Source organism: Jatropha curcas, chromosome 4 (assembly GCF_041381405.1).
Source record: "Jatropha curcas cultivar XTBG-Jc1 chromosome 4, XTBG_Jcur_1.0, whole genome shotgun sequence".
In the NCBI taxonomy this organism is placed as follows: Eukaryota; Viridiplantae; Streptophyta; class Magnoliopsida; order Malpighiales; family Euphorbiaceae; genus Jatropha; species Jatropha curcas.
The window spans coordinates 31,686,903-31,700,690 of NC_143154.1; the positions used below are offsets into that span (position 1 = coordinate 31,686,903).

Below are 13,788 nucleotides of genomic sequence, written 5' to 3' on the forward strand. Positions count from 1 at the left end.
ATTAATATATTAGCTTTGCTTGTCTTCGTTTGTTCTGACTTCTTTCCTTCACATCTCTTTGTATATGGTAAAAGGCTTCAGCTTCATCTTTTATTAGTTTGGTTCAGCTTTATCAGCCTTAGCTTCTTTTGCATGAAAAGTATAGTGATTATTTTAGAATTGAAAAGGCTGGATGGTAGTGGGAAAGCTTAGTGTAGCAACATGCAATCTAGAGTCTTCGATTATTATGTAATTTCTTTTTTCTTTCACATCCATGAGGTGCATTAAATAGTCTCTCTAAATTGAGTGGACTAGGAAGATTCAAAGATTTGGGTCTTAATGTCCTTTCTAATTGACTCCATTTTAGGCAAATTTTACCTGTAACGTAAGGGTTTCGAAATATAACATTATTGCTGCAGGGAGGATTCCGACTCGAGCTTAAAGACCTGTACCGAAAAAAGAAAATTTCGGAAGTTTAATCTGATAATCAACTTCTCTTCTTTGATCTGATTTTGTGATCACCATTAGCCTAAATCCGATTAATATGGAGTTGGTAAAACAAATTATATTGTTAACCTTTTTAATTATTTTGATTAGCCAAGAGAAATCACTGTAGGGTGTCATAATCAAGGTTACCAGAGGCATTATCTAGGCTGATGTGGAATTTGGAAATTGCTTTGGCGGTTTGGTAGTTACGTGCACAGCAGTTCCACATAAAAGATGTCACAGATAAGGTCGTTTTGATCATAGACACGTATGGAAAAAAATAGTGAAATTATTCTTAAAGATAAAGTGGATTATAGAATAGAATCCATGCTTTGCTTTTTATTCAAAATACATTATTAAATTAAATAATTTTCTACATATATTATTTTCACATTTCTTCTGATTGATAAAAGATACTTTGGAGTTGGAATATTATTTCAATTTTATTTTGCCTTTTCGGTTTATCAAAAAGGAGACAATTATATCACTGCTTCAAGATTTTATAAAATGATAGATCAATCATTTTTATTTTTGATACAGCAATCATTTTTTTATATTCATAAAGGGATAAACATGAACTCATTGGATTGGTGTTTTTTTTTTAAAGTCAAATTTTGGATAAGAAAAAAAAAATTTTAATATATATTTGTAGGACTTGAATTGTTACAACTACTACCCAAACCCAACTGCTCGAAAAAAAAGACTAGTGGTATAAAAAAGTTGGCTTCAACAAAAGCCATTGGATCAGTTGCCTTTGGTTATTTTTATCCGAAACTTCTTTTTCATCGATAGTTTTTACTAATTTGGTTATTTTTATCCGTTGAATTTTTAACTGAGTAAAAAAAAATTTTAATAATTTTGTAATTATAAATCAGGATTTTGTAATTAGAGGTTAGAAATTGAATTGTAAAAAAAAATATAAATGGTAAATAAATGAAAATATTTGTTGTAATATTTAAAAAAGTTTTGTAATTTATTAATAATAAATAATTAAATACATGACAATAAATTACATTTATAAGATTAGAAGTTTAAAATTAGCTAAACTCGGAAAGCAATCTCATATTGTCAAATATGGATTACATAACATTTTTAAATCTCCATAAATGGTCAGGATCTTCATCGAAATTTCTGGATTCAACGATGACAGCATTCCAAGTGCATATAACTCGAACCAAAAATAGAATATAAAAATAAAAATAAAATAAAATAAAATAAAACAAAACAGACAATCAGCGAAAGGCTAACTTAGTCAAATCAGAAAAAATAAAAAAGGAAAAAGAAAAAGCATCCCATCACAACGGAGAGAATCAAAAACTTGAGCCATGAGCTCGGGACTTTCTCTCTGTGCAGAGCCGGTTCTCGAACTCGAAGATATGGAAAATGAAACAGACAAACTCTCATACCACGTGGCGGCTCCTCTTCTCTCTCTCCCTTTATTTTCTTTTTCTTTTTTTATTTTCATTTTTTTTAAAAAAGTTTATTTCCACTTTTCGTTTCCTTCCTTTTCTTAAATTCTCCCCTCTTACCATAAATAACTCACCGCGTTGCAGGCTTATATAGTCCGTGATTTTCTATTTCTCCAGAACAAACCAAACTTCTATTCCTCTCTATTAGCTCTCTCTCTCTCTGTCTCTCTCTATCTATCTGATTGTTTTCGTGCTGTTAATCATGGCTATGAATATTCTGGTCACCGGTGGTGCCGGTTACATTGGGAGTCACACGGTCCTTCAACTTTTGTTAGGCGGCTACTCAGCCGTCGTCGTTGATAATCTCGATAATTCCTCCGAGATTGCTCTCAATAGAGTCAAGGAACTCGCCGGCGAACACGGCAAGAACCTTTCGTTTCACCAGGTTTCGAATTTCTCTTTCTCTTTATAAAATTCAGTTCGGTTTCGTTTAATTATATTTTATTTTACCGTTTTGGTTATATCGAGGTTGCTGTTGTGATTGGAAAACTTTAATCAGTTAATTAAATAATTACGCGCTTTTTAAGATCACGACCTTCTAAATTACTGATAGAGATATGAGTTTATATCTTGATATAGGCTTGCTAATTGTATCACATTAGTTTCTGTTTCACCGTCAATTTTCTGTCGGCAGCTTATAATGAGAATGAAAGCATGTTTCTGTATGATTGGTTGCATGTGAGCTTTAATATTCTAAATTTCTGCTTTTACTTGCCAGGTTGACCTCCGGGACAAGCCAGCTCTCGAAAAAATTTTCTCTCACACAAAGTATGATGATGTTTCCGATTTATATTCGATTAAATTAACATTTCCCATGACGCTGGTTGCACTCTGGGATCTATCTGTCTTTTTTATTTGATTCACTGTTTTAAAATTATTTATGGCACGCGGCTTATGAACGGAGCCTATCTGTATATATCTTTTTTTTTTTTTTTTTTCAAAGTTCACTTATTACATATTTTTATACTTGCCAATGATATGAATGTGAAGGGGAAATTTTTTTAAAGAACTGATGGACAATTGTGTTTGGTTAATCTGTTATACAAACACCAATTACTCTCTCTGTCTCTCGCGCTTATATATATATATATATATATATATATATATATATATATATATATATATATATATATATATGAAGATTATGAATATAATATATATATGTGCTTCTCTTCCTCACTTTATAATTTTGGCTGCTTTATCTTTTTCTTCCCTTTTTACCCTGTAGATTTGATGCTGTCATACACTTTGCTGGGCTAAAAGCAGTTGGTGAGAGTGTGGAGAAACCATTGCTCTATTTTGACAACAATCTTATTGGAACAATTACATTGCTGGAAGTAATGGCAGCCCATGGATGCAAGAAGGTACTTTCTCTAGATTGTTTTACGCAAGACAGCTTTCTTTAGCTGGGAAGAACAGATGGTAACTAATCTGGCAGTTTTGATTTACTTTCAGCTTGTATTTTCATCGTCAGCTACTGTTTATGGCTGGCCAAAGGAGGTTCCATGTACAGAAGAGTTCCCCTTGTGTGCTATGAACCCATATGGAAGAACCAAGGTATCTGTTTTACAACCAATAGGTGCATGCTAGTGCTCACTGTAGAGGATTAGTAGCTGCATTTGTATGGAAAATAAAGAGAACTGATGATTATGATCTTTCAGCTTTTCATTGAAGAGATCTGTCGTGATATCTACAAGTCAGATTCTGAGTGGAAGATCATACTGCTAAGGTACTTCAATCCAGTTGGTGCACATCCTAGTGGCCATATTGGTGAGGATCCCCGTGGAATCCCAAACAATCTCATGCCCTATGTGCAGCAGGTTGCTGTTGGCAGGCGTCCTCATTTGACAGTCTTTGGAAATGATTACTCTACCAAGGATGGTACTGGGGTATGCTTTCACTGCTAGTATGATTGCCTTGTGAATTTATATATGAAGTCCATGGATCTGGAGTTATATGTGGGGGTGGCAGCAATGCTTGTACATGTTTTTTAATATCTATTCATCTTGATGATTTTGTTCTTTCAGGTACGTGACTACATCCATGTTATTGACTTGGCGGATGGTCACATTGCTGCATTGCGTAAGCTCTCTGATGCTAAAATAGGTATGCACTTTAATCACAATTGTTATTCTATTTTTTCATGGTTTTTCTTAATTTGCTTCTTAATTATCATATTGAATGGATGGTTGTTTTGTTGATGGTTGCATTATGTTGATTTTTGATAACCTGTTCTGTTATTAAAAATACTGCTTAGATGCTATAGAAGGGTCAGCTATTATGAGGTGTTTGAGAATCCTAAGGGGCCAGGCATGATATTTAATTAGATAATTTTGATTAACTCAACACTATTTTCATATTGGTAAATCGCGAGCCTGCTTAGATAGATTTTATTTGATGACTGGTAGTCTAATGACTGAAATTACCTGTGAGAATGTTTATGAAGGTCGTCTGCCTGTGCTACCAGTTTGTAGTTGTAATTCCATGGATTGCAACTGCAATTCCCAAGTTTTCAGTGTTCCTGGATAAAATTTGGGATCATGATTCATGAGTCAGATCCTAATAACCTACCTACTTCCTTTGCAAAAACATGAGTTTCTTGATTAAATTAGCTTGCAGGATCAGATTTGGAAATTTTTTTGCAGTAGGTATCAATCTTTTGTCTTGACATTTCTGTTATACAAGTATTTTGATGCTCAGTACCAGTACATGAATGTGTTTCACAGGTTGTGAGGTGTACAACTTGGGAACAGGAAAAGGCACATCTGTTTTGGAGATGGTTACAGCATTCGAAAAAGCATCTGGAAAGGTACTTTTTAAATTTTGCATAGTTTGAGCGATGCTGTTGAGAATGTGTTCTCTCGTAATATATTTATTTGCTTCAACTACTTTAGTACATTAAGATGTTTTGCGGAAGGGGAACTTGTTTTGAAACAAATTAGCTTGATGCTTGGTAAGTTGGTGTTTTTTCTGTCAATGCTAAAATCTCATTTCTAAAGCACAATTTTTAATTAGCACTCTCATTGAGTTGGAGAACTAGATTTTGGCTTTCAGAGCTTGTAATCATGGGTATAAGTGATCTGATTTGCAATTTCCATCAGATACATGATGGACAGAGAAGCGGCATCAGTAGCTTGTATCACGTCTTTTTCCACTCACTTGGCCAGATTTCTGATTACACATTTTTCAAAATTTAAGATATTTATATGATGATGAATTTGGGCCTTATTAAAAGAAAATTTTGCCTGTATTCATTTTTCCTTTTTTCCTTCCGTGTTAATGCTTTTGTCGTGGTACTTCTTCTATTAACACTTTTACTTCGACTCTGACAGAAAATTCCCCTTGTAATGGCTGGAAGACGTCCTGGTGATGCTGAAATTGTCTATGCATCAACGGACAAGGCAGAACGTGAATTGAATTGGAAGTAAGTGTGAAGATGCATGCATTTCTTTGCTTATAATCTAATAAGTACCAGTGGGGATAAAGTGGAACATGGGTAAACAATACTGAATCGACGAGTGATTAGCTAATTATTTTATAGATTGTAAAATGTTGGTTGGGCTCTGATTTCATCATGTGCACTCTACTTTCTTCTAACAGATGTAGTTTCGGTGCAGGGCAAAATATGGGATTGATGAAATGTGCAGGGATCAATGGAACTGGGCTAGTAAGAATCCTTATGGATATGGATCTCCTGAGAATTCCAAGTGAAATATTTAAACCTTAGTTATATTTTTTGGCACTCATATTCTCATGCTCTTAGGTGTAAAGGGATTAGGTATTCCTAAAGTTTGATGATAGATATAAACATTGTGGTGTTGTCATCCACAAATAAGTTGCCTACTCGTAAATGTCCGATTAGGTGTCCCTCGTACCGACCACTGTTTTGGTGTCTGTGGAGGGCTAAATTCTTTAACGTTAATATAGTCTTTTTTTTCAATTGAGTAAATATCTTTAATTTCTCATTTGTGCAAAGCCATTTGACTGTGTTCCTTTGTCTTTTTAATATTGTGGGATTTATATGATATATTTAGTCTTTTTCTCTTTCATTGTTAATCTAAACGGCAGGACAAAGCTAGCCCTATGTCACTGGAGCAACTATCATTTTACGTGGCTTTTAGTGTTTTGACTTTATTTATAATGTTCGGTGGTATTGAATGTTTATTAACAGACAGCTAACAGCTATTAACGCTATTAACTAATTTGCCCGACTCCCAGTCTCAGCTATCAGTTCAACCAAACATGCTTGAAGTGCAAATGTCTAATAAGTTTTTCTTTTTTTTTTTTTAATTAAAAATCTAATAGTAATTTTAAAATGTAATCAATATCACATTTGAATGCTAATCACAGAACTTAGTAAGGGGCGAGAGGGGATTTTGAATGGAATGTTGACTCGAATGACCCATCCACCTCAGCAAACCACTAGATTTTTTAATGTAATCATCAGCACCGTAGAACTACAGTCCAATAAAGTTCATAAGGCATTCTCCTTTGGGAATTCGCCTAACATCAGGTTGTGCAATTTGTGCCGTTAGGTAAACGTTTGGAAATCTCTAATTTGAAATGATAGTGGACCCCATTTTATACTAATAAAATAAGGGATGATTCAAATTTTTTAGACACCACCCGTTTGACTGTCTCAAATCATTTTCTCGTGCATTTCAATCCAGTACTTTTTAATTTTTGTGGCTTCTACAACGTAAGTAAGTGGTAAATAATCTTAATTTTCACAGGAGTAAAAAATAGATTTAATCTCTAAAATCACTTTTATTATGACGATAATAATTTGTACATTTTGCTGTGGTTTTGCACAAAGATTTAAAAAAAAGAATGTAAAATTTTTTCTCATTTGTTCTTATTTATTCTCAATATGTTAATAAATGAGTTTGTCACTATATAGCAATGTAAAATGAATTTATATTCCAAAAAAAATGATAAAATGAATTTTATACTTATAAATAGAATCCATTTTAAATAAATTTCATTATGTAAATGTAAAAGAAAGGCGCAAAATAGAAATTGTACCAGAAGGAGGATGTAATTGGTAATTCGGCATGTAATATAAAAACAGCAAAATGAGAAATGACCTGACAACGAAAATCTCGCGAGTTAAGATTCTCCTCTTTCTCCTGACTCTCGCGACGGTATCTGCTTCTAAATTCCCGAGCCGGCCTTTTCCCCTCGTCCCATTTATTAAGCTTCTCCGTCCTTCCAAAAATCAAAACGCTACTAAATTCTAAACCCTGTTAAAAACGCGCTTCTCTTACTAATTCTAAATCATTTGCCATCTCTTCTTCGAAGCTCATTTTCTTCTTCGTTATCTCTATAGTCGGCAATTCCTTCTCGCAGATCCATTTCTGTTCTCAACGGTGCCGTTGCCCGGCCAAGTTGTTAGATCCAGTTTATCTGTATCTGACATCTGCGGTTACCGACACCGATCTCCGTCTTTGTTTATTATTTTCTGTCTTTTTGAGATATGGAGAATTTGATTTCTCTGGTTAATAAAATACAGAGAGCTTGTACGGCTCTCGGTGATCATGGTGAAGCAAGCGCATTGCCTACTCTCTGGGACTCCTTGCCTGCTATTGCGGTCGTCGGTGGCCAGGTCAACCTCAGATCTCTTTCCATTTCAGATTGTTTTTTGTTGATTTTATTTTAAAGCATTGTTATGAGCTTAAGCTTGTTGTTCAAGCTATAAGTGTCGCTATGGGATCCAATCCTGTTGCTCCATTTATGATTGACTTATATGTTCTAGTCTTTGATTTCCGTTTACTTCTCATTCAGAAATTAGTCTGAACTTAATGCAGTTTCGATGACCTCCAAGTCAAGCGAGCATGAATCAGCTTTGACTAAAGCTGATTATTAGATAACTAATAGTTTAAATAAGGTTTAACAAGCTTGTACTGATTTGATTGTAAGCTTAATGTTTTGATGAGTTTGGAGGTTTAGCACTTCAATCCAGAGTTCTAATATTATATATAGATTCATTTAGCTACCTATTAGGCAAAAATAAGCTTGCCAAGGACCGTGCCTAGTAAATTGTTGTGTATGTTCATGTTTTTTAATTTCCTTACAGAGTTCAGGAAAGTCTTCAGTGTTGGAGAGCGTTGTTGGGAAGGACTTTTTACCTCGTGGATCTGGTATTAACAATGGATACTCTTGGCAATATTGGTTTGTGTAATTTTTTTTTTCCTGTGATTAAGATATCTTGTTTTTAAAATATGTTCGCAGGAATTGTTACACGACGGCCTCTTGTGTTGCAGCTTCACAAGAGTGATGAAGGTAGCAGAGAATATGCAGAGTTCCTTCACCTCCCAAGGAAAAGGTTCACCGATTTTGGTACATTCCTTTTACTACTACTACTTTTTTTTTCACTGCCTAATTATTGCTATGTAATGATAATATGCACCACTTTATATTATAATTCATCATTTCATCAGAAAGATTTTGCAAGTGGACTTGTTCTCATCTGACAATATTTTCTGCTTGTTACATCGTATACGTTTTGCATTTATTAACTGGTGCTCTACTATAGCTGCAGATGTTGTTATTTGTTCTATTTATTAATGTTAATTTTGTATGTTTAGCTGCTGTGCGGAAAGAGATTCAGGATGAGACTGATCGAGAGACTGGGCGCACAAAACAAATCTCTAGTGTTCCAATTCATTTGAGTATATACTCTCCCAATGGTAAGCTTGGACATCTAAAAGGACATTTTAGAAATTAATTCTTTTATGCTTACTGGTGTTTGAATATAATAAAATATTTTGTTTCCTTTTTCATTTTATGACATGTTTTGACAGTTGTCAACTTGACGTTGATTGATCTTCCTGGTCTCACTAAAGTCGCTGTTGGTAAGTCACGTATTTCTTTTTGGTCTTGACTTACTGTATTAGTGGTTGCTGAAAAGCTTATAAGAAGAATGAAGCACTCAAGACTACTCTTAATCAGTTCAACCTAAGTGATCCGTTAATTCATTTATGTTATTTTTGTTGATATACTGTTCTATGAATCAATTGCTTAAGATGTATACCTCAAAATTATCATCTTCTCTTTTTCATGGTTTTATAGCATCACTTAGATGAGCCGGTTCTCTGTTATTTCTGAATCTGTGTGTATTGTGCGATGCAGAGGGTCAACCGGACAGTATCGTGCAGGATATTGAAAATATGGTTCGCTCCTACATCGAGAAGGTAATATACATCTCGAGTTGTGTAATTTAGAAAGGAAGAAAAAATTTCCAATGGAAATAAATGTGTTTGAATCCTTTTTTCTTGTTTTCTTTGGAGAGGTAAGTTGTTCTTTAAAAATTGAATAATCGTGATTTATTATTTATGTTTTATTATTGTTCAAGTCAATAGCTATATTCTTTTGCATTCTAATCAAGGCTCTAAAATAGTTTATCAAGGACGGAATTTTTACAATACCATCTTGCTCTATTGATCAAATTTTTTGTGCAGCCCAACTGTATAATTCTTGCAATTTCACCCGCCAATCAAGATCTTGCAACATCTGATGCAATTAAAATCTCTCGTGAGGTGGACCCTACAGGTAACCTTGTGAAAATTTAGTACATCAAGATGCTAAAGGCTTGTCTTCCTGTTTATACCTAAGATTTATGTTTTCTCGAATTTGCAAGTATATTGATAAAAATTTTCTTCATTTAGTTTTTCAATTTTGGGCAATGAGCATATATGATGCCTGTGATGTTATATTTTTCAGGAGAGAGAACTCTTGGTGTCTTGACAAAGATTGATCTTATGGATAAGGGTACTGATGCAGTTGATGTAAGTTTACTTAGTTTCTATTGCTAGTATAATATCTATTAAGTTGCTAATGCTTCATTGTTGGTTTATAGAGTGTCTTTCTTCAATCATGTTAGAAAAGGTAATGGAGTGTGTTCTTGCTTGATAATGGTGAAGAAGGGATACATAACCATATAAGTATATGCAACTTGACATTTTTAACTACTATATGCATATGCTTAAACCACTGTGATTACATGGTCTTTATGTGCTATTTGAATAACATGTAAATTGGAGAGACTCAAAAAGATGTAAAATAATTGGTGATGCAACTTAACCAAATAAAATCTCAGATTCAAATTAACTTTGACCAAAAACGACATGATTCAGTTCTATTAAATTTTTTAAGCATCGTGAGCTCGTTTGTGATCAGACGAGCTCCATACAGCAAATGCGCTATGGTTTGCTAACTGAAAAACACTTGCAGATTGCCATTAAAATCTTTTTCCGATGCATGCATCATTTACTTACATGTTTACTGATTGCTGTGTTGTGCATGCTTTAGAGGTTTAATTGTTTTACTTCTCAAAGCGTTGTTCCTTTTGTATTATCATGTTCTAAGTCACATTTTGTCTTGCTTAGATACTGGAAGGAAAAGCTTATCGGCTAAAGTTTCCTTGGGTTGGTGTTGTGAATCGCTCACAAGCTGATATTAACAAGAATGTTGACATGATTGCTGCCAGGCGTAGAGAGCGCGAGTATTTTGCAAATTCCCCAGAGTATAAGCACCTTGCTCATAGAATGGGTTCTGAGCATCTAGCAAAGATGCTATCAAAGGTGGGCTGATGAGTACTTTTTTTAGTTGTGACTGGAATTTGTCTTTCTTGTGTGTTCCTCATTATGAGAACTAATTAAATGGTTGATATCTCAGCATCTGGAAACTGTAATCAAATCCAGAATTCCAGGCATCCAGTCCCTTATCAACAAAACAATTATTGAACTGGAATCTGAATTGAGTCGTCTAGGAAAGCCTATTGCTGCTGATGCTGGGGTAAGTATACTCTTTCTGCTCAGTTTTGGCATATTTCTCAATTAGTAGCTATTTTTGAGGTTAACCAGCCAAAGCTCTCTCTCTCTCTCTCTCCATTTCTGAAAGAATTTCTAAAGATCATGCCATACGACTTGCAGGGAAAGTTGTACACAATCATGGAGATATGTCGTCTTTTTGATCAAATATACAAAGAGCATCTTGATGGAGTGTATGTATTGTGTTTTCATTTTTCTTCCTCAATCACAAGTGATAGGCTTAATTTTGTATTGCTGTTCTTCTTTTTTTTTTTTTTTTTTTTTTAAGTTTATCCTTTTGAAACAATTTCATATAAGTACTCCCGTTGTTATTGACAGGCGACCTGGTGGTGAAAAAATCTACAATGTTTTTGATAACCAACTTCCTGCTGCTCTAAAAAGGTTGCAGTTTGACAAGCAACTTTCAATGGAAAATATTCGGAAACTGATTGCTGAAGCTGATGGATATCAACCTCATTTGATAGCTCCTGAACAAGGATACCGTCGTCTCATTGAATCTTCTTTAATTACCATTAGAGGTCCTGCTGAGGCAGCTGTTGATGCGGTATGCATGAATATTATAAACAATTGAATTCTCTACTCAACATCCATGATTATGCACTTGATAACCGTTTAGTGATCTATCATGAGCACTAATATTATTCTTTCTGCTACATCTTTGCCTCTATTTGAGTTGGTCTCAAATATTTGCACTTGCTACTAGATAAGTGTCAGACTGCACTCTAGGACTTTATTTTGGCCTTCTGAATTTTTCACAGTGAAGATGGTATACATATGTATTTTTTGGGAAAAGTTTAACTGCCTGCTTAACAACTTTTATTTGAGGTAGAAAACTCAAGTATGACCTTGTAAAACTATATTAACTGATTTTCTGTACATGCAATTTGCAATTTCTGAATTCTACAGCACCACAGGGCTTATACTTGTTTGTTTGGTGTCAAATCCAGGTTCATGCTTTATTAAAAGAGTTAGTTCACAAGGCTATCAGTGAGACTCCGGTATGTTCCTGTCAACACTAATGGCTCTTTGTTATGTCCTTGCACTAAGTTCTCTGTTCAGAAATTTCTGTTTCACTAGTTATTTAGTATTGAATATGTTGGTGGCATTTGCAGACAATTGTACAGTTGTGCAGCATGGTTTAATAACAACTTAATCTTATAAAAAGCTTTTCTTCTTTGTGGCAGCAGCAAATAGACTCTGATGTGTAGGAAGTTGGATTGTCTTTAATTAGCATCTAACATCGGGGATGTTGAGATTTGGCATTGGCTTTTAAGAAACAGTAGCGAATAGTTTGATATCACTCTATCATAACAGTGCTGAAAAGGTCCTAAAAAAAAACAGAAGGAAAAGACAAAGGCAGAGGCAATTTGACTTCTCAACTGTCTCAAAACTTTAAAACTTCAATACATAGCCATTGATAAATAAAATATCAAACAATCTGTTTGGTAAAACTCCATTTGAAAGTCAGAGCAAGGTCTGGATCCTAGTTTTAGCATTATTTGCAACACGTACTACACTTGCTCTCATCAGATTTGTGCTGGCACATGTGAATTAATATGGCTGAAATCATGCCTACTTGAATAAAGATTGAACAAGCTTGGAATTTCTTTTTATTGTTTTCAAACTGCTGGATAAACATTGGTTTTCTTGATTCTCAGGAGTTGAAGCAATATCCTGCTCTCAGGGTAGAGGTTGGAAATGCTGCTATTGAGTCACTTGACAAAATGAAAGAGGAAAGCAGGAAAGCGACACTTAAGCTTGTTGATATGGAGTGTAGTTACCTGACAGTTGATTTCTTCAGGAAGCTTCCCCAAGATGTTGACAAGGGTGGCAATCCCACACATTCGATATTTGATAGATACAATGATTCGTATCTTAGACGAATTGGTAAGTTTGAAGTTGGGATTTTACATAGATTGTCTTCACTGAACTTCGCATATATATCTTTCTGATAGCAGAAATTTTTGAATGATACTGCACACATGCTGACATTATGAGTTCTTACAATGTATGAACAGGAACAACTGTTTTGTCTTATGTCAACATGGTTTGTGCAACCCTTCGTAACTCCATCCCTAAGTCCATTGTTTATTGTCAAGTGCGTGAGGCCAAGCGAAGCCTGCTTGATCATTTCTTTACAGAGTTGGGTAAAATGGAGGTGAGAAGTGGATTCTTCTTTTTACTTCTGTTTATAAATTACTGGTGAAATATCAGGTATGCAACATTAATGCTGGATGCAACTCACCTGTAAGATAACTTTTGCAGCAAAAATACTTATCTTCATTGTTGAATGAAGATCCAGCAGTCATGGAGCGCCGCGCAGCCCTTGCAAAGAGACTGGAGTTATATAGGAGTGCTCAAGCAGAGATCGATACTGTTGCTTGGTCCAAGTAGATACTCAGCAGTTAAACCCTATCTCTTATGTGGAATTTGGCTTTGGTGGCTGTGTCAATTCTTTCATTTAATTGGTGTATTTGGAAAGAAGGGAAGCAGTATCTTGTTGCATTTTCTATGCTATGAATTAACTGAGGGGTTATTAGATATACATGTCATTAGGCTGTCTCATTTGTTTCCTTTGCAGTTCCACATACACATATATATGTAATGGATATAAATTTCCAATTTCCCATGCTTTGCTATGTGCATGGTGGTTGATGTAATATTCGAGACTTGTATACAAAGCCTGTGCACATTGGCGGTTTTGGAGGAGGTTATGAACAAAAAGAAAATTTTTTCCTTGTTATATAAGAGGGAAACTCTTCCGTCATTCAAAAACCTTTACTTGTTATTGTCGTCTTTTTTTTTTCTTTCACCCACAAAATTCTAAAACCATTGCCTATATTTGCTACTTGTCGTGGTTTTTAAGCATTTATTATCATGTTCTCTATTAATTTTCTTTTATGGGATGTTTATGGAAATTGATGGCATCCACAAAACCGGACTTCCAGCCTATTTTAAAATTTAAACCCCTTTCATTTCTCAAAAAAAAAAAAAAAGTTTTAAACCCCTCTCTCCGTGAAGTA

General features: G+C 34.6%; 2 protein-coding genes across 2 annotated transcripts; both read left to right on the forward strand.

Moving 5' to 3' along the window:
- The first annotated feature begins 1,801 nt into the window (after positions 1-1,801).
- Positions 1,802-5,899, forward strand: LOC105645662 (UDP-glucose 4-epimerase GEPI48). Its single transcript, XM_012231319.4, has 9 exons — positions 1,802-2,319; positions 2,653-2,702; positions 3,163-3,298; positions 3,390-3,491; positions 3,596-3,823; positions 3,962-4,040; positions 4,661-4,743; positions 5,267-5,358; positions 5,552-5,899. The coding sequence occupies exons 1-9, from the start codon at positions 2,137-2,139 to the stop codon at positions 5,643-5,645; spliced, it is 1,047 nt and encodes a 348-aa protein (XP_012086709.1). The 5' UTR covers positions 1,802-2,136; the 3' UTR covers positions 5,646-5,899.
- Positions 5,900-7,039: 1,140 nt separating this feature from the next.
- DL1 (dynamin-like protein) lies at positions 7,040-13,540 on the forward strand. The gene is made up of 16 exons (XM_012231318.3): positions 7,040-7,539; positions 8,011-8,074; positions 8,166-8,273; positions 8,522-8,623; positions 8,738-8,788; positions 9,066-9,127; positions 9,395-9,485; positions 9,657-9,721; positions 10,322-10,516; positions 10,611-10,730; positions 10,868-10,938; positions 11,084-11,309; positions 11,713-11,763; positions 12,424-12,652; positions 12,784-12,923; positions 13,031-13,540. The coding sequence occupies exons 1-16, from the start codon at positions 7,411-7,413 to the stop codon at positions 13,157-13,159; spliced, it is 1,833 nt and encodes a 610-aa protein (XP_012086708.1). The 5' UTR covers positions 7,040-7,410; the 3' UTR covers positions 13,160-13,540.
- Positions 13,541-13,788: the final 248 nt, after the last annotated feature.

Excerpts from the sequence above, each read along its gene's own strand:
- DL1 (XM_012231318.3), top strand. The coding sequence starts at position 7,411 with ATGGAGAATTTGATTTCTCTGGTTAATAAAATACAGAGAGCTTGTACG. Across the intron at positions 8,789-9,065 it reads TCTCACTAAAGTCGCTGTTG|AGGGTCAACCGGACAGTATC; the intron begins GTAAGTCACGTA and ends TGTGCGATGCAG. Across the intron at positions 12,653-12,783 it reads TTCGTATCTTAGACGAATTG|GAACAACTGTTTTGTCTTAT; the intron begins GTAAGTTTGAAG and ends ATGTATGAACAG.
- LOC105645662 (XM_012231319.4), top strand. The coding sequence starts at position 2,137 with ATGGCTATGAATATTCTGGTCACCGGTGGTGCCGGTTACATTGGGAGT. Across the intron at positions 2,703-3,162 it reads AAAATTTTCTCTCACACAAA|ATTTGATGCTGTCATACACT; the intron begins GTATGATGATGT and ends TTTACCCTGTAG. Across the intron at positions 4,041-4,660 it reads GCTCTCTGATGCTAAAATAG|GTTGTGAGGTGTACAACTTG; the intron begins GTATGCACTTTA and ends TGTGTTTCACAG.